At 43.6% G+C, this 19408-nt stretch overlaps 1 protein-coding gene across 2 annotated transcripts; it reads right to left on the bottom strand.

Annotated features, from left to right (window-relative positions):
• Positions 1–10969: 10969 nt before the first annotated feature.
• Positions 10970–19346, bottom strand: LOC140481107 (olfactory receptor 52E2-like). Of its 2 annotated transcripts, none has more exons than XM_072576786.1 (2): positions 19014–19346; positions 10970–14352 (listed from the first exon to the last, which is right to left on the bottom strand). In XM_072576786.1, the coding sequence occupies exon 2, from the start codon at positions 14309–14311 to the stop codon at positions 13367–13369; it is 945 nt and encodes a 314-aa protein (XP_072432887.1). In that variant the 5' UTR covers positions 14312–14352; positions 19014–19346; the 3' UTR covers positions 10970–13366. The 2 variants fall into 2 exon arrangements, with proteins under 2 accessions (XP_072432887.1, XP_072432886.1); XM_072576785.1 differs by having other exon boundaries at positions 19142–19346.
• Positions 19347–19408: the final 62 nt, after the last annotated feature.

Raw genomic sequence — 19408 nt, 5'->3', positions numbered from 1 at the left:
GGCCAATCCACTTAATCTGCACATCTTTGGAGGAAACCAGAGTACCTGGAGGAAACACACACTGAGAATGTGCAAATTCCACACAGCTAGTCGCCTGAGGGTGAAATCAAACCCGGGTCTCAGTTGTGAGGCAACAGTGCCAATCACTGAGCCATTGTGCTACTCCAGTTGTGCAATCATCAGCTGACATCCCCCTCACTTCTGACCTACCTGTCTGGTTCACCAATGTCTTGTAGGGAAGGAAACCTGCCATCCTATCCAGGTCTGGCCTACATATGACAATGTGGCTAACTCCTAATTGTCCTCCGAAATGACCAAGTAACGTACTTAGGAGAGAGTGAGGACTGCAGATGCTGGAGATCAGAGTCGAGAATGTAGTTCTGGAAAAGCACAGCAGGTTAGGCAGCATCCAAGGAGCAGGAGAATCGACGTTTTGGGCATAAATCCTTCATCAGGAATCCTGTAATCCAATCAGGAACCCTGCTTGATGAAGGGCTTATACCCAAAACGTCGGAGTAACGTACTTAGCTGTGTTCAAGCATTTCACAACTACCTTCTCAACACCAATTAGAAATAGGTGCTGAATGCTGCCCTTTAGCTCATAAACAGTGTGTAAATAATTGAGAATCTAATTAATGCGATCTGACAACATGTGGACTTTAATACAAAATGCAGACTGTAATAGACCTCTTGTTTTAATTCCATAAATGAAAAAAGTGAATTAAAAGTCAATTTGCAATTTATTACAACAATTTGCCATCTGAAGTGCTCATAATTTTGCAATTGTTTCCTGAGTTTGATGTTTAATGTTTATTTTAACAATGTTCTATGCATTATGAATTATGATTCCTGATAAAGGGTTTATGCCCGAAACATCGATTCTCCTGTTCCTTGGATGTTGCCTGACCTGCTTGGATTTTCCAGTGCCACACCTTTTGACTATGAATTACAATATCACTTACACCGACTGCCATTGCAATTCAGCACCTGTTATCATGATACATTTTATATTTTCAATAAACCAACTGTGTAAACTTAAAAGTAATCTCCTTCTTTTGGCAGCATGCTAACTAAGTGGTCCATTGACTGGCACATTTGAACTGCCTACATCTGTTACTCTGTACAATGCCAATATTGTTAGTCTGAAGTAATTTTAACAGAAACGGTTGAAGGTTGAAATCTTTATCTCCCAGTGCTTAAAAAAAATTCACAGTTGGAAAAGTTCAAAGTCTCTACCAGTTGCAGTAAACATCCTCTGACACACTTTCCAAACTAGGTAAAAACAATGACTGCAGATGCTGGAAACCAAATACTGGATTAGTGGTGCTGGAAGAGCACAGCAGTTCAGGCAGCATCCAACGAGCAGCGAAATAGACGTTTCGGGCAAAAGCCCTTCATCAGGATTCCTGATGAAGGGCTTTTGCCCGAAACGTCGATTTCGCTGCTCGTTGGATGCTGCCTGAACCGCTGTGCTCTTCCAGCACCACTAATCCAGTATACACTTTCCAAACTACTCCAAAGTCAGCAGATGCAGGGGAGCACTGTAACCTGCAAGTTCCCCTTTAAGCTTCTCGCCATCCTGAGTTGGCTCTATGGGCACAATCTTCCCAGGCGTGGGGGGTGGTTGATGAGAAAGTTGTGAAAAAAGTTGTGAGATATCAACAGTGAGACGTGGGGAGCAAAACATCCAATTTTTCATCCAAGGTGAGATGAGATTCCAGCCATTAAGCAGCAAGGGGCCTATTTGCTTCTCATTATTAGTTCATCTCACCTCATTGATATGTGATTTCCCATTCTCCCAGACATTGGATAGAAACAAGGTGGGGATGATTCCTAACATGAAGGTCTGAGCAGCCAAACTCCAGCTGGTAGTTTGCTCCTCCAACCCTCTATCTTGGGCACCTACAATCCAGGCCTCACTCCTTCTGAGAAGACTGTACACAATGGACATGGTGAAATAACTCCACAAAGGCCAGTGTCCCATCACCAAGTCACACTTCATTTCCATGTGGAGAACCTGGGTCCCGCTCCCTCAGAGACGGCTCTCAGATTGAACAGATCCTCTGACACCCCTGTTTATATCGGGGCCGGGGCTCCCTAATTGAACCAGACTAACAGCCCCACTCAAGAAACTCAGATTCTATGAGGTCCACCTGGCTGACCCCGTTACAATCATCACGCATGGCACCAACCACATACCAGCCTCACCAAACCTTCATGGCACACCTCCCATCCACTTAAAAACTCACAATATAGGGCAAAAGCAGACCATTCAGCTCATCAGGTTTGCTCCATTATTCAATGAGATGCCCAACTCCACTTTCTTGACTTTTCCCCATAATCCCCATAATTCCCTTACAGATTAAAAGTCCCTCTCTCTTAGCCTTGAACATACTCAATAACCCAGCCTCGACAGCTCTCTGTGGTAAAGAATTCCACAGATTCACTCCCCACTGAGGGAAGAAATTCCTCCTCACCTCTGTCTTAAATGTGCAACTCCTTACTCTGAACTGATGCCCTCTGGCCCTAGACTTCCCCACAACAGGAAACAACCTTATCGCAGTTTGAAATAACTGTACAGATGTGGGGCTCCTGTCACAGAGTTACCTTTCATTTACACATGAAAGGGCTCACAGAGTTTTGATGAAAGAAGTCCCAGGCCACTGCCCAAGCTGCCTAAAGGAATCCGAGGCCAGGCCAGACTAACCATACCACCACAAAGACCCTGCGGAAGCCTCAAGGACAACCCAGGCTCGCAGTCACCTGGTCTTCAGCCACCGTCAAAGCAGCCAAGGGGAATGGCTGGATCGACGCCACAGCAGCAGCCTCCCGGAACCTCCTTCCTCACCCAAAAGAAAGGAAGATGAACTCGAAGTAGGGCCAGCAAGAGGATCACCTTGACAACATTGAAGCCAGTGGGAACCCAATGTCGCTGTCACGAGAACCGCACTGCTGGGCTTACTCATCACCGTCAACGCCATTACTGCGACTGAGCTCTTCATCAAGATTTAAGTAAGATAAAAGAGAACAAGACGAGAGAAGAGAGAAAAAGATAGAAGAGAAATGAAAAGTAAGCTAGATAGAGTGGACAAGCCCTGAGCTCAGAAGCCCTACTCCTCCTATGTCCTGTTGGATGTTTTTTTGTGTATTAGCTGGGGTCTTTGGATTTTTGGCCAGCGACCTTACCACTTGTTATGGACCAGGCCACACCACCTCAACTTAATTTAAGAAAATAGCCTAGACCCCAAACGTTTTCTTATTTTAAAGACAGATGCGAGGTGAATATTCTAGGAGTCATGCAACTGGTCAAACCATTTGGCTTTAAGCAAAACAGCATTTATTTAAACACGACAGATGAAACACAAATAAAAGAAAACAGAATTTAGAATAACTCAACTATTGGAAAACTCAACTGACCCGACACAGTAACCTCACGAAGGAGCTGTTCCAATTCCCATAACATCCCATGTCAGTCAAGAATCATCTGTTGAAGCGTAGGACTTTTCTCTGGACTGCAGCAGCTTCTTACAATTAAACCAAAGTAGAAAAAACCTGTACTGGGAGAACTTGCCACGTGTCTTTTTTAAAGTAGACATTTCCAGACATTTTGGCACTTCTGCCTTTACGACCTCTCTTGAAAAACAACCCAAGGACAAAATAATCTTGTTAAAGTGACAGTATCGTCACACACTACACCACCTCACCTTCCAAACCCATGATAATTTCCATCTAGAAGGACATGGGCAGCAAATATAATAACAAAGAACAGAGGATAATATAGCACAAGAACAGGCTCTTTTGGACCTCCAAGCCTGTGCTGACATATTTTGCCCTTCCATACTAAAACTGTCTCCACTTACAGGATCCATATCCCACTATTCCCATCCTGTTCACCTATTCGTCCAGGTGCTTCTTGAATGCTGCTATCATGTCTGCTTCTACTACCTCCTCTGGCAGCACATTCCAGGAACTCACCACCCTTTTTGTGACAAACCTGTCTCGCACATCTCTTTTAAACTTCCCCCCTCGCATCTTGAACCTATGTCCCTTAATAATTGACCCCACCACCCTGGAGAAAAACCTCATACTTCCCATTCTATCCATGCCATCCGCAATCTTAGTAACTTCTATCCGGTTGCCCCTCAACCAACGTTCCAGTGAAAACAAACCCAGTCTATCCAACCCTTTCTTCATAACTAAAACCCTCCATATCAGGCAAGTACCCTCTGTGCCATCTCCAAAGCACCCATATCATTCTGGTAGTGTGGTGCCCATAACTGTATGCAATATTCCAAGTGTGGCCTCACTAAAATTCTATAAAGCTGCAGCATAACTTGTTTATCCTTTTACACAATGTCCCTTCCATTTAATGATTTGGAGATGCCGTTTAAGGCAAGCATGCTCACATTTTTTTTTACTACCTTGCCTACCTGTGCTGCCACCCTCAGTGATTCTGTTGGACCTACACATCCAGATCCCTCTGCATTTCAATACTCCTAAGGGCTCTTCCATTCACTGTATAATTTCCCCCGTACTTAATTTTCCAAAATGCATCACTTCACATTTGTCTGGATTAAACTCCATCTGCCATTTTTTTTCTGCCCATGCCTCCAACTGGGGAGTTGGGGAGTATGCTGTTATATCCTCTGACAATCTTCCTCACTGTCTGCAACTCCACCAATCTTTGTGTCTTTATAAATGGGAACACCACCCCCTGCAAGTTTCCCTCCAAGTTTCTCACCATCCTGAGTTGGAAATTCTCCAGTGTCACTGGGCCAAAAACCTGGAATTCACTCCCTAAGGGTATTGTTGGTATACCTACAGCATATTGACTACAACAGTACAGGAAGGCAGCTCACTCCCACCTTCTCAAAGAGAAACTAGGGACAGCTAATAACTCTGGGCCCAACCAGTGGCACCCACATCCAATTAATAAGAATGAATGAATACAGCAAAATTAAACTTTCAAATGCTATTAGTGGTTCAATCACTGAATATCTGATAATAACTAATAACCTCCCACAAAACTCTTTTAAGTATAAAAGGCCTTTTGTTAATCTAAACAACTATTGCTGTATAGTTACCTTCCTAATACTGAGTGAACAATATAGTTTAATATCCATGGACAAATATGTTTAATAGTAGCTTTATTTATGTTTTGCATTCAATTACGAAACAACTAAGCATTAGGTGAGCTAAGAGTGCAACAGTCCAACTTGAATCCAATTATATGATTGTCAAATGTTTGCATTGAAAGCAATTAATTGGTGTGAGAAAAAACAGATGGGTGGGTTAAATACACAACTGAAAGGGTGATGTGGAAGACGGGAATTGTGATTCATGAGGAACGGGCATCAGCACTGCAAAGAGAGAGAGCTGTCCTGCTGGGAAATATTCTATATAAAATAGGCTTGGCCCAGTGACTTGGTCGACTGGATAACTAGAGTGGGAGATAGAGCTTTAAACTGATGCAAATGTAGCAAGGAGGTGACAGCCTGATAGTGTTATTTCTGGGAGAGTAATCTATCAGCCCAGTTCAAATCTTCAACATGGCAGTTTGAATTCAGTAAAAGTCTGGAGTCCAACGATCATCATGCTTATGGTTCTGATGAAGAGTTGCTGAAACGTTAACTCTGCTTTCTGTCCACAGACACACCCAGAACTACTGAGTTTCTCCAGCAATTTCCAATTCTGTTTTTGATTTCCAGCATCCTCAGTCCTTCGTTTCAGTTACGATTATGAAACTGTTGTTGATTGTCAGAAAAACACATCTGGTTCAGTAATATCCTTTAGGGAGGGATATTTGCTGTTCTTACCTGGTCTGGCCTACATGTGACTTCAGACCCTCGATGGGGTGGTTGACTCTGAACTGCCCTCCAGGCAACTAGAGATGAGCAGTTTTGGTCCCCATATCTAAGGTAATATGGGGGGGGGGGGGGGGGGTTGGAGGGGTTCCAAATAATATTACAGAATGATCCTAGGGTTGAAGGTCTTGTCATATGAGGATCAAGTGTGGACTCTGGGCGTGGACTCAGAATTCAGCAGGATGAGGAGGGAATCTGATTGAAACTTACAGGAAACTGAGAGGCCTGGTTAGAATGGCTGTGGAGAAGATGTTTCCACCAGTAGGAGAGACTAGGACCCGAGGGCACAGCCTCAGGGTGAAGGGATGACCCTTTAGGACTGAGATGAAGGGATTGAATTCAAGAGTCGTGAGGTGATGTTGCAGCTGGACAGGACTTTGGTTAGGCCACATTTGGAGTACTGTGTGCAGTTCTGGTCGCCTCACTTTAGGAAAGATGTGGAAGCTTTGGAGAGGGTGCAGAGAAGATTTACCAGGATGTTGCCTGGAATGGAGAGTAGGTCGTACGAGGATAGGTTGAGAGTTCTCGGCCTTTTCTCGTTGGAACGGCGAAGGATGAGGGGTGACTTGATAGAGGTTTATAAGATGATCAGAGGAATAGATAGAGTAGACAGTCAGAAACTTTTTCCCCGGGTACAACAGAGTGTTACAAGGGGACATAAATTTAAGGTGAAGGGTGGAAGGTATAGGGGAGATGTCAGGGGTGGGTTCTTTACCCAGAGAGTGGTGGGGGCATGGAATGCGCTGCCCGTGGGAGTGGTAGAGTCAGATTCATTGGCGACCTTTAAGCGGCATTTGGATAGGTATATGGATGGGTGCTTAATCTAGGATAGAAGTTCGGCACAACATCGTGGGCCGAAGGGCCTGTTCTGTGCTGTATTGTTCTATGTTCTATGTTCTAAGAGGAATTTCTTCAGCCAGAAGGTGGGGAATCTGTGGGATTCATTGTCACAATGGGCTGCGGAGGCCAAGTCATTGAGTGTATTTAAGACAGAGATAGATAGGTTCCTGATTAGTAAGGGGTTCAAGAGTTATGGAGAGAAGGTGGGAGAATGGGGTTGAGAAACAAATCAATTGTGACCGAATGGTGGAGCAGACTTGATGAGCTGAACAGGCTAATTCTAATCCTGTACCTTATGGTCTTAACTTGTGGCTAGTTACACTCACATCCTGTGAATGAATATAAAAATGCCTAAACTGACATATTGATCTGGGTAAAAGTAAGCAGAGTTGGCCAGGAAGGGACAAAGGTCTTGACAGCATTAATTGGACACTGGGGACTAAGGTGATACCAGAGAACAACACAAAAACATTATAACTGGGGACACTATATCTGATTTTGTGAAGCTGTCTTAACAAATTAGATGAATTCAAAATGCAGATCGAAATAAATAGGTTGGTATAACAGCAGTGATGAAGACCTGATTGCAGAGTTCAAGGTTGGGAACTAAAGTCATAACTTGAGATTTGCTGAAATAGGAACACATTTTGCTAAATCTTTTTATCCTGCACTCATTCAGGACTATTTGCAAGAAATACCAATGTAAAGGGAACAATATTTTTACACTGGATGAGACAAGAATGCTGATTTGTTGACACCATTGATTTATCCATGATAATTTCCTTCAATTCCATCATCTCACGATATCCTTGGTTTCCTAACATTTCTGGGATTCCCTAAAGATCTCTCATTATAGATTTTTTCCATATGGGGAAACATTGCCAATCCACTTTAGCATCTTACATACCTCAATTAGATCGCCTCTCAGTCTTCTAAACCCTGGTGAGTATAGGCTAAACTGTTCAATCTCTGTTCATATGACAAACCTTTCATCTTGCATCAAGCAGTCTTGCTGCGTTTTCTGGCAATTTTATGTCTTCCTGTTGGATCTAATCCTGTCCCTAAGCTATGGTTGAGCCACTTTTCCTCTTTCATTTTTGTGTCAGACAGGAATGTATAATTGTTACAAGCTATGCACATGTTCTTTAGACATAAACTATTGCCAGTCCATAATCAATCATTTCAGTAAAGTTCCCCAATCCCTTGACAGTGGATTCACGATCATCCTTACACTCTTAATTCCAGATATTTATTGATTTCAAATCCACCATTTGTTGTGGCAGGATTTGAACCCAGGTCCCCAGAACATTACCTAGATCTCAGGATTAACAGTCCATCGATAATACCATCAGGCCATTACTTCCCCTATTGAGTCACTTTAATGGTACTTTTCTCTTGCAGTTACATTAAAAATATTACCCTTTGGATCTCAATCCTCTGTTAATGCAATCTAATTGTTCACCTGATTACTTCAAAGTATCTTTTCCATTTTGGGATAAGCCATTTTCAAACCAATGTTTCAGAATCCAATGTCAATGTTGTAAAAAGCTAAAACCCTCTGCAAGTACCGTGCTTGTGTATAAATTGACCTTCAAAGTCTCAAAGAGTCCCTGTAACAATGGGGTTGGCCTGTATACCAAGTATAAAAGTGAACAAGCGTTGTGAGTGTGGATATTGGCATCCAACAGAAAGAGTGGGTGCATCTTAAATGTTGTTGAACTTTGGAAACAAAGCTTATACCATGTGCTGAATCTCTTGCTCTCAGTTATAAGTTACATGTACTTAGGACATGAAAAATGGAGGCTGGACATTGGTGAGAGCATGGCATGTCATGGCAAAAAGGGACTCAAAAACATGACTCATTGGGCCAGAGACATGGAGCTTTCCTCTATATTGACTGGATATATATGCTATAATTTATGATCATACTATAAATACATTTAAATGTGGGAGCATGAATGAATAAACTTTATCCACATTCACTATTATAATTTGAAAACTTAGATGCAGAAGCTTAATCCAATATATAATGCATTCCTTTTCAATGATCTGAGTGAAACCTACAAAATTGTTACAATAGGGGGTGACAAGGTAAAGGTGGATGATGTGGACCTCCTTGGCTAGACAGTCTCAGAGCAAGGATTTAATCTCAGAATATTCTGGGTAACTACAGACCAGTGAGCCTGACATCAGTGCTGGGAAAGTTGCTGGAGAAGGTACTGAGGGATAAAATCTATTTAAATTTAGAAAAGAATGGGCTTATCAGTAATAGCAACATGGTTTTGTGCAGGGGAGATCATGCCTTACCAAATTAATAGAATTCTTTGACGAAGTGACCAAGTTGTTAGATGAAGGAAAGGCTGTAGATGTCATATACATGGACTTTAGTAAGGCGTTTGATAAGGATCCCCATGGTAAACTAATAGAGAAAGTGAAGTCACATGGTGTGCAGGGTGTACTAGCTAGGTGGATAAAGAACTGGTTGAGCAATAGGAGACAGAGAATAATAGTTGAAGGGAGTTCCTCGAAATAGAGAAAAATGACCAGTGGTGTTCCACAGGGATCAGTGCTGGGGCCACTGTTGTTTGTGATATACATAAACCATCTGGAAGAGGGCACTGTTGGTATGATCAGCAAGTTTGCAGATGACATGAAGATTGGAGGAGTAGCAGAAAGTGTAGGGGACTGTCAAAGAACACAGGAGAATATAGATAGACTGGAGAGTTGGGCAGAGAAGTGGCAGATTGAGTTCAATCCAGGCAAATGTGAGATGATGCATTTTGGGAAGTCTAATTCTAGAGCAAATTATACAGTAAACAGAAGAGCCTTGGGAAAAGTTGATGAGCAGAGAGATCTGGGAGTTCAGGTCCATTGTACCCTGAAGGTGGCTGTGTAGGTGGATAGAGTAGTCAAATAGGCATATGGTATGCTTACCTTCATCAGACGGCGTACTGAGTATAAGAGCTGACAGGTCATGTTAAAATTATACACAATGTTGGTTCGGCTGCATTTAGGATACTGTGTACAGTTCTGGTCACCACATTACCAAAAGGATGTGGACGCTTTGGAGAGAGTGCAGAGAAAGTTTACGCGGATGTTGCCTGGTATGTAAGGTGCAAGCTATGAAGAGAGGTTGAGTAGGTTAGGTTTATTTTCATTAGAAAAAAGGAGATTGAGGGGGGACCTGATTGAGGTTTACAAAATCATGAAGGGTATAGACAGGGTAGATAGAGATAAGTTTTTTTCCAGTTTTTTTTTCAATAACGAGAGGTCACACTTTCAAGGTGAGAGGTGAAAAGTTTAAGGGGGATATATACGGCAAGTTCTTTACACAGAGGGTGGTAGGTGCCTGGAATGTGTTGCCAGCAGAGGTGGTAGAGGCAGGTACGGTAGATTCATTTAAGATGCGTTTGGACAGATGCATGAGTAGGTGGGAAGCAGAGAGATACAGATGCTTAGGAATTCAGGGACAGGTTTAGACAGTAGATTTGGATCAGCTCAGGCTGGGGTGGTGGGGGGGGGGGGGGGGGGAGGTGGGGGTGGGGAAGGACCTGTTCATGGGCTGTAAAGTTTCTTTGTTCTTTTGTTCTTTATAAAGGACGGGCCATTTACGTTGTAGATGAGGAAGAATCTCTTCACCCAGAGGGTGGTGAAGCTTTGGAATTCTCAACTCCCCAACAGCTATTGAAGCATAGAATCCCTACAGTGTGGAAACAGGCCATTGGCCTAACAAGTCCACACTGACCCTCCGAAGAGTAACCCACCCACACCCATGTCCCTACCCTAATATTTTACATTTTCCCTGACTAATGCACCTAACTCACACATCCCTGGACACTATGGGCATTTTAGCATAGCTAATTCACCTAACCTGCACATCCTTGGACTATGGGAGGAAACCCATGCAGACACATGGAGAATGTGCAAATTCCACACTGACAGTTGCCCGAAGCTGGAATCAAACCTGGGTCCCTGGCACTATAAGGCAGCAGTGCTAACCATTGAGCTACTGTGTCATTGAATAGATTCAAACCCAGGATTAGTAGATTTCTGGAAACCAATGCTGACAAATGACAAATATAGTGGGATAGATCAGTCATAATCTTAGTGAATGACATGCAAGATTCAATGGGATGAATGGCCTTCTCCTGTTTCCTACGTTTTCCTTGTTTGAGATTTGTATTGAAATGCAGTGTTTAATTTGGCTCAAAAATGAACAGATTTGATTTCTTCTGTATTTTACAATAGTTTTATTTCATGTCTTATTTTACAGCCAATTATGTTCCATGTATACCTCACAACTAATCCGATCTTTAAAGTAATTCTTGTAGAAAGAATTCTCTACAAGTCATGTTCCTACAGGAATTTTATTTCACATTTGTTTGTCTTTTCTGTTGACTTACCATAAACCCATAAGACCAGAATATTGAGGAACAGAATTAGGCCATTTGACCCATCGAGTCTGCTCCACCATTCGATCATGTATATGTTTCTCAATGCCATTCTCCTCCTATCTCCTTGTAACCTTTGAACCCCTTACTAATCAAAATCTATCTACCTCTGTCTTAAGTTCACTCAGTGACTTGGCCTCCACAGCCCCATGTGGTAATGAGTTCCACTGATTCACCACCCTCTGGCTGAAGAAATTCCTCCTCACCTCCGTTCTAAAGGGTCGTGTCTTCACTCTGAAGCTGTGCCCTTAGGCCCCGGTCTGTCCTAATAATGGAAACATCTTCTTCACATCCATTCTAACCAGGCCTCTCAGTATTCTGTGAGTTTCAATCAGATTGCCTCCTCATCCTTCTAAACTCTATCGAAAACAGACCCAGAGTCCTCACCTGCTCCTCATAATGACAAGCCCTTTGTTCCTGGGATCATTCTTCTAAACCTTCTATGGATCCCTCCACGGCCAATACGTCCTTTCTTAGATACGGAGCCCAAAACTGCTCGCAATGTTACAAATGAGGTCTGATGACAGCCTTAAGCAGCCTCAGCAGTACATCTTGAAATGAACATTAACATTGTATTTGCCTTCCTAACTGATGACTGAACATGTTTGTTAACATCAAGAGAATCCTGAATAAGGATTCTCAAATCGCCATTGTACTTCAGATTTCTGAAATCTTTCTCCATTTGGAACACCTCAATTCTTCCTACCAAAGTGCATAACCTCACACTTTGCCACACTGTACTCCATCTGCCTTTTCTTTGCCCACTCTCCAAGCCTGTCCAAGTCAATCTGTAGCCCTCCACTTCCTCTACACTACCCCCCGTCCCTCTACCTTTGTGTCATCGACAAACTTAGCAACAAAGCCCTCAGCTCCTTCATGCCGGTCGTTAATGTAAAACGTGAATAGTTGTGGTTTCAACACTGACCCCTGTGGACCTCCACTAATCACTGGCTGCCATCCTGAAAAAGACCTTTTTAATCCCCACTCTATGCCTTCTGTCAGTCAGCCAATCCTTTAACCATGCCGGTACCTTGCCCCTAATACCATGGGGTCTTATCTCTGTGTTCTGGTGCTGTGAAGTTGACCCTCTTGTTTTCAAGCACAGTTCCTGAAGACCATTCACACGTAGGCACCAGTGAAGAGATAAGTCAAGGGTTTTAGCACATTGTTCTCCCACTTTCACCTCTGTCCTTTTCATACATTTACATGACTATGTTTGCATTCTAGTTGCATTCATTCCTTTCAGGTGTAATAGTTAGTCTGACAGGCAGGTTTTCCGACCACAGGATGCACTGTTCCTGAACTCATTTCAGACTTGGTCCAAACAAATCTCAACTTGAGATGAACAAATGCGGGGAATACTGGAGAAACTCAGCAGGTCTGGCCACATCTGTGGAGAGACAAACAGAGTGAATAAATCAAGTTTGGAACAATTCTGAAAAAGAGTCATACTCATTGTGAAACGTGAAGGAGATGAAAACTAGGGGACATAGTTTATGAGTAAGGGGTCTCCCATTTAAGAAAAAGATGAGGAGATTTCATGTTCTCTCAGACGGTCACTCATATGTGGAGTTACTGTGGTCTGGGTCTTTAAGTTAATTCAAGGCTGATATTGATACATTTTTGATTTGAATGTTATTTTTGGGAGGGAGGATAGTCCAAAAAGTGGAAATGAGACCTCACACAGATCAGCTAGGACCTTATTGAATAGTGCAGCAGGCTTGATGGGCCAAATGGCCTATAATTGTTTCTAAATCTTATGTTCCTTATTTCAAAGTGGGGACTGAAGAAAACCAGACAGGTTGACACCCCTATCCCTCCAACACTGCTGAATCTGAAGGTCACTCTCGTTCAGTGCCCAATGTCACTGCAGACAGACCATTTAAGAGCAGTGTTTTCTTTATTCATTCACAGGATGTAGGTATCACTGGCCAGGCCAGCATTTATTGCTCATTGCTACTTGCCCCAAAAGCAGTAGAAACATCATTCATGCTGTTATGGGCCTGGAGTCACATGTAAAACAGACCAAATGAGGGCAATACATATCTTTCACTAAAGGTTATTAGTGATCCCTATGGTTTTCCCCCATAATCTCAGTGCTTTTATTGCTGAATTCAAATTCCAGACTTGAACCCCAGTCCACAGAGCATTACTTCAGACTCTAGATCAATAGTCTAGCAATAATACCACTCGGCCCTTATTTGAACTCATTCATGATCCGTCTGTAACTCTCCTTCTTCCCAGCAGCTTGAGGAAGCTATTCCTGATTTCCTTTGTCCTCACACCATAGATGATGGGATTGAAGATGGGTTGGAAGATAGCAAAGGTGACAGCCACCACAAAGTGCAGTTCGGAAGAGAAGATGCTGGGGACCAGGTACATGGTGAACTCGAAGAGAGCGCTGGTGTAGAACAGCATCAGGACACAACAGTGGCTAGTGCAGGTATTGAGTGCTTTGCTGCGCGCTTCTCCCTGGCTGGCGTGGAAGGCCACTTTGAAAATCTTGAAGTAAGAGAAGATGATGAGGGAGCTGTCCGGCAAGGTGATGAGGAAGGACAGGGGGTAGGTGATGGCATCACTTGCTGTCACGCCTTGGCAGGCCAGCTTGGAGAGAGAGCCATAATTGCAGTAGCAATTCTGGATAAAATTGGAGCGGCAGTAAGTAGCTTGGGTCAGTAAGGCTGCCACTGCAACAAACAACATGGCTCGGAGGAAAATAATCAGGGCCACAGCAGACAGAACGTAACGGAGCTTCAGCTTGTGGTAGTTAAATGGCTGGCAAATGGCCACATATCGGTCATAGGCCATAGCCACCAGAAGCGTCGATTCACTTAATGCTGTGCAGTAGACAAAAAACATCTGGGTGACACACGCCTCCAGCGATATAATCTTGGATTGAAATGAATACATGGCTAAAATCTTGGGGATTGTCACACTACTGAGGATGATGTCAATGCCAGCAAGGATGCAGAGCAGGTAATACATGGGACTGTGGAGATTGGACTCAGTCTTCACCAGGAACATGATGGTCAGGTTGGCTACAATGATGACAATATACACCAAGAGAAAGGAGATGAATATCACGAGGTCATACCCATCACCATTAGGGACACCTTGCAGGATGAACTCAGTATACCGCAAGGCGCTATGATTCATTTTCTGCCAAGTCCTGGCTCCTCACCGTCATCCAGAGGGATCTGGAATTGAGATTGAACAAAGGGTTGGTTTGGAACTGTGACTGTACTTTCCCCACTTACTGATTAAACATTGCTGATAAAGGGCATGCACTCAGAAGCCTACACACACACACACACACACACACACACACACACCAGCAGGGTCAGGAACAGCTTCTCTCTCTCATTATCAGACTGATGAATGGAATCTCTAACTTCAAATAATGCTAATTTTGTTAATGTTGATCCTGTCTAGCGCATGTCCTGTGTGGTGTAACTTGTATGCCTTACTCTGTCCAAGTTTGTTTTTCACCCTGTGATCTGGATGTCCTTGCTTCCTAGGGTCTGCCTGTACTGCTCACAAACAAAGCTTTTCACTGTATTTAGTTACACATGACAATAAATCAAATCACAGCTTTTCATCTTAGAATTATCAGGACTAAGACATATGAAATTAAATGCATATAAAGGATAGGTAAAAATAAACTAAATCCACTAGTTGTGGACTCTGAAACTAGAGGGCTTAGTTTGAGGATTAGGGCCAGACTGTTCAGGACAGATGTTAGGAAGCACTTCGACACACAAAGGGTGGTGGAAGTTTGGAACTCTCTTCCATAAAAGGAAGTGGATGCTGGATCAGCTGTTAATTTGAAATCTGAGATAGATACATTTTTTTGTTAAGCAAAGGTATTAAGGTGTATAGAGTTAGGCCACAGATCAGCCATGATCACTTTGAATGGCAGAACAGGCCTGAGGGGGTAAATGGTTTACTCCTGTTCCTAAAATCAGAATCAGATGTTTTTTTTTAAATTGATTCCAAATTCCTTCTCCTGCCACAAAGTTAGACAGGAAATGTCATCTAATGCGTCCATTGCACCCGATGTGGTCTCCTTTACATTGAGGAGACAGGATGCCAACTTGCGGATCATTTCAGAGTACATCTCCAGGACACCCGCACCAACCATCCCCATCACCCTGTGGCTCAACACTTCAACTCCCCGTCCCACTCCACCAAGGACATGCAGGTCCTAGGCCTCCTCTGTCACCAAACCCTAAAAACCCGACACCTGGAGGAAGAATGCCTCATATTCCGCCTTGGGATCCTACAACTACGCGGGATCAATGTGGATTTCACCAGTTGCCTCATTTCCTGTCCCCCCACCTTATCCCAGTCCCAAACCTCCAACTCAGCACCGCCCTCTTGAACTGTCCTACCTGTTCATCTTCCTTCCCACCTATCCCCTCCACCCTCCTCTCCAACCTGTCACCTTCTCCCGCACCTTCATCTACCTACTGCATTCTCAGCTATCTTCCACACAGCCCCACCCTTTCCCATTTATCTCTCAGCCCCCTGGCCCACAAGCCTCATTTGTGATTAAGGGCTTTTGCCCGAAATGTCGATTCTCCTGCTCCTTCGATACTGCCTGACCTGCTGTGCTTTTCTAGCACCACACTCTTGACTCTGATCTCCAGCATCTGCAGTCCTCACTTTCTCCCAATGTTAGCTAGGGCTCAAGCTTACTAGCTCAATTACTTTACCAAGGAACAAGTGAGGCCATTCTGCCTTTGGAGCATGCTTGTCCATTCAATAAAATCAAGGCTGATCTGATTTTAACTTCAGCTCTACATTCCTATGTGTCCCCTGATAATCTTTCAACTCCTTGGCAGTTATTTGTCACTGGTGCAGACTCAAAGGGCTGAAAGGCCTTTTTCTGCACTGTGGATCTCTATGACTTTATGAATATATGATTCAGCAACATGTACCATACACGCCTTTCCCAGTTTACGACTGACCCAATAACCAGAAGGTACGCCTTCAATTTATTTTTGTGAGATCAAGATGAACACTGAGTTTAGGATCAGGTGCCACTCGAGGACTTGAGTTCAAAGGTTGAGGCTAAGACTCCAGTGCAGCACTGAGGGAATACGACACTGTCAGAAGTAACGTTAAATCACATTCCTATCTGCCTGCTGATGAAATATTGCAGAGAAACAGACATTGCTGGAAATAGTCTCATCCATGCTGCCAGACCTGCTGAGTTTTTCCAGCAACATCTGTTTCTGTTTCTGATTTCCAGCATCCACAATTCCATAGTTTGTTTGGTTAGGGGTTTGGTGTGGGAGCGAGCTTCACCAATCGGCAGTTACATTTCCCAGATTGCAACAGTGAAAACAAAGGAACGTCACTGGCTGTAAATTGCGTTGAGGCGTTTGCTGATTGCGAGAAGTGCTAAATAAATGCATCAGTTTCCTCTGATGTCCACAAAATTAACGTTATCCACTGACGCACTGCTTCCCCTCTCTCCAGGGACAGGAAACTTGCACCAGTATCCACTACCCCTATTTTTAAAAATAGACTTCTTCCCATTTCAATCCACAACCAAACATACAGAAAAATGAACAGATATGGTCTTTGCAATAAATCTTCCTCCAAAGAAACAGGCTATTTGGCCCATTGCGCCTGTGATGGCTCTTTGAAAGAGTAAATCAATTACTTGACACTCCTTTTTCATTAACGCCCTGTTTTACTTCCTTTTCCAATATGTAGTCGATGTTCTTTCGAAAGTTCCAACTGATTCTGCTTCCACTGCCCTTTGCAGGCACTGTGTTCCAGATCACAATAATTTACTGCTTCAAAAACTTGACCTTACAAATAAGAGTTACCCTTCGAGTCTGCCCCACCATTCAATAAGAGCGTAGCCGGTCTGATTTTAACCTCAGCGCTACATCCCTATACCAACCCCTAATAATCTTTCATCCCCTTGGTCATCAAGAATCTATCTGTCTCTGCCTTAAAAAATATTTAAAGGTTCTGCACCCACTAACTTTTGAAGAAGGAAATTTCAAACACTCAACCTTTTAAGAGAATTTCTTTTTCCTCTTCTCTGTCTTATATGGTTGACCCTTATTGTCAAACTCTGATCCCCCTAGTTTTCGATTTTCCCAGAAGAGGAAGCATCCTTTCCATTTCCATCCGGTCAAATCCCTTCAGGATCTTATATGTTTTAATTAAGCTGCCTCTGACTGTTTTAAACTCCAGAGGGTACAGGCTCAGCCTGTCTAGCCCTTCGATAGAAGGCAGTCTGCTCATCCTAGGGTTAACTTAATAAAACTGAGAACTGCAGTCTGGAACAGAAATTTCTGAAAGAAGGGCACCGGATTCAATCTTCCTCAAACTTAACTCTACCTTCCCTCCATGAATGCTGTCAGACCTGCTGAGTTTCCCCAGCGAGGGGAAACTCTTTTTGCATTAGTCTAATAAACTTTCCCTGAACTGTTTCCAATACTTTAACATCCTTCTGTAAGTATGGGGGCCAGTGCAGGGTCTCACAAATGCCCTGTATAATTGAAGCACAAAATCCCTACTCTTGCATTTGATTCCACCTCACAACAAACCCCACCGTTTCTGGTTACTTGCTGTACCTGCACACCCACCTTCTGTGAGTCATGCACTGGCACACCCAGATCCCTCTGTGCCTCAGAGCTCTGCGACCTCTCACCGTTTAGATAATATGTTACATTGTTATACTCTCCGCTAAAACGAGCAATTGTACACTTTCCTCTATACTTCAAAACTTACCTCCCTCTCACAACCTATCCATACCCCTTTATAGGTATCTTATGTTCCCAAAGAACAGCAAGGAGGCCATTCAGCTTGTCATGTCCATGCCACCCTTCTGAAGACCCATGACAGAAATATCACAGAAAGTCAGATTTGGCACAATGCAGTGGGAAGCCATTTGGCTGATTGTGCTGACTTTCTGAATGGAAAAGTGTGGCACTGAAGACGCACAGCGGGTCAGGCAGCATCCCAGGAGCAGGAAAGTCAACATTCTGGACATGAGTCCTTCTTCAGGAATGATTATGCCCGCTCCTGTTCCTCAGATGCTGCCTGACCTGCTGTGCTTTTCCAGCACCTGCAGTCCTCATTTTCTCCTGACTCTGAATAACCAGCTCACTTAGTGTCATTCACCTCCCTTCTCCCCCCAACCCTGAACATCACTCCTCTTTCAGTCTATTCCTTTTGGAAATCCTGGAGTGAACCTGTCTCCCCCACACTCTCAAGCACTACATTCCAGACCTGAACATCTCACTGCACTATAAAGTTTTCTCCTGCTTTAAGTTCTGCTTCTGTTACTAATTGCTTCAAATCTGTGGCTTTCCCTTCTCAATCCTTCCACCAATGAACGCACCCTCTCCTCGGTCCCTACCCTTGAACACTCCTCAGGGTAAACTCTCCCAAATTCTCAAGTCTCTGGATTGCACCAGATCCGATGCAAAGCTCTCCATTAGTCTGTAACTGTGGATTGGGAAACATCAAAAGTATCTAAATGATCAAAAGCAAACCGCACCCTCCATAGAAACGCAGTGAGGATAAACTGCAAGTTTAGCTCCTGCATGTTCCCAAATCCAAAGACCAACATCCCATCTCTGCAACCAGCCAGCGGACAAATCCCAGTAAGTTGACAGGGGATTTCTAGTACTGCACGATGATTTCCTATGGGGACAGTAAATAAAAGAGCTCGGCCTTAAACAAAAAAAAAAATTCGTCCTGTGACTTGTTAAAGTTGTTCAGACATTTCATCGGTCAATTGCATTTGATAAACGCCGAGCATGCAATGAAAACCTGCAATATTAACCGTCTGGCTGGATCGAAAGAAATATTACTGAGGGTTTAATACCTGGGTAGAAATCTGTCAGCCCAGCCCGTCTCGCCTGCCATCCCCCAGGCTCCTGGGTCAGTAGTTATTGGATTTTCAAAGCGGCCCCGAGGCTAATTATTTAACCTCTGATCGCTTTGGATTCTCACCTTGCCAATTTTTACGCTTCGAAATGAGAGTTGGGACGGTCTTGGCTCACTCCCTGGAACTCCTTGGCATCAGTCCCTGGCATCCAGCATGGCACAGAGTGAGAGGGATCAGAGAGAAACATGAAACCGGATCTTGGGCCGTGCCTGTCCTCAGTGACACACCGGGACCTTTGGTCATTATGCGAGGCGGGCTATTTATTGTTAGCACGGCAGGACTCCAGAGGATTGAGCACATTTCTTCCGCCCTGTTTAAATATGTATCTGTCC

Source organism: Chiloscyllium punctatum, chromosome 9 (assembly GCF_047496795.1).
Source record: "Chiloscyllium punctatum isolate Juve2018m chromosome 9, sChiPun1.3, whole genome shotgun sequence".
NCBI lineage: Eukaryota > Metazoa > Chordata > Chondrichthyes > Orectolobiformes > Hemiscylliidae > Chiloscyllium > Chiloscyllium punctatum.
The sequence above is the reverse complement of the archived record's forward strand: the minus strand, read 5'-3'. Positions and strand labels throughout refer to the sequence as shown.

Coding starts and splice junctions, on each gene's coding strand:
- LOC140481107 (XM_072576786.1), bottom strand. CDS start 14,311: ATGAATCATAGCGCCTTGCGGTATACTGAGTTCATCCTGCAAGGTGTC.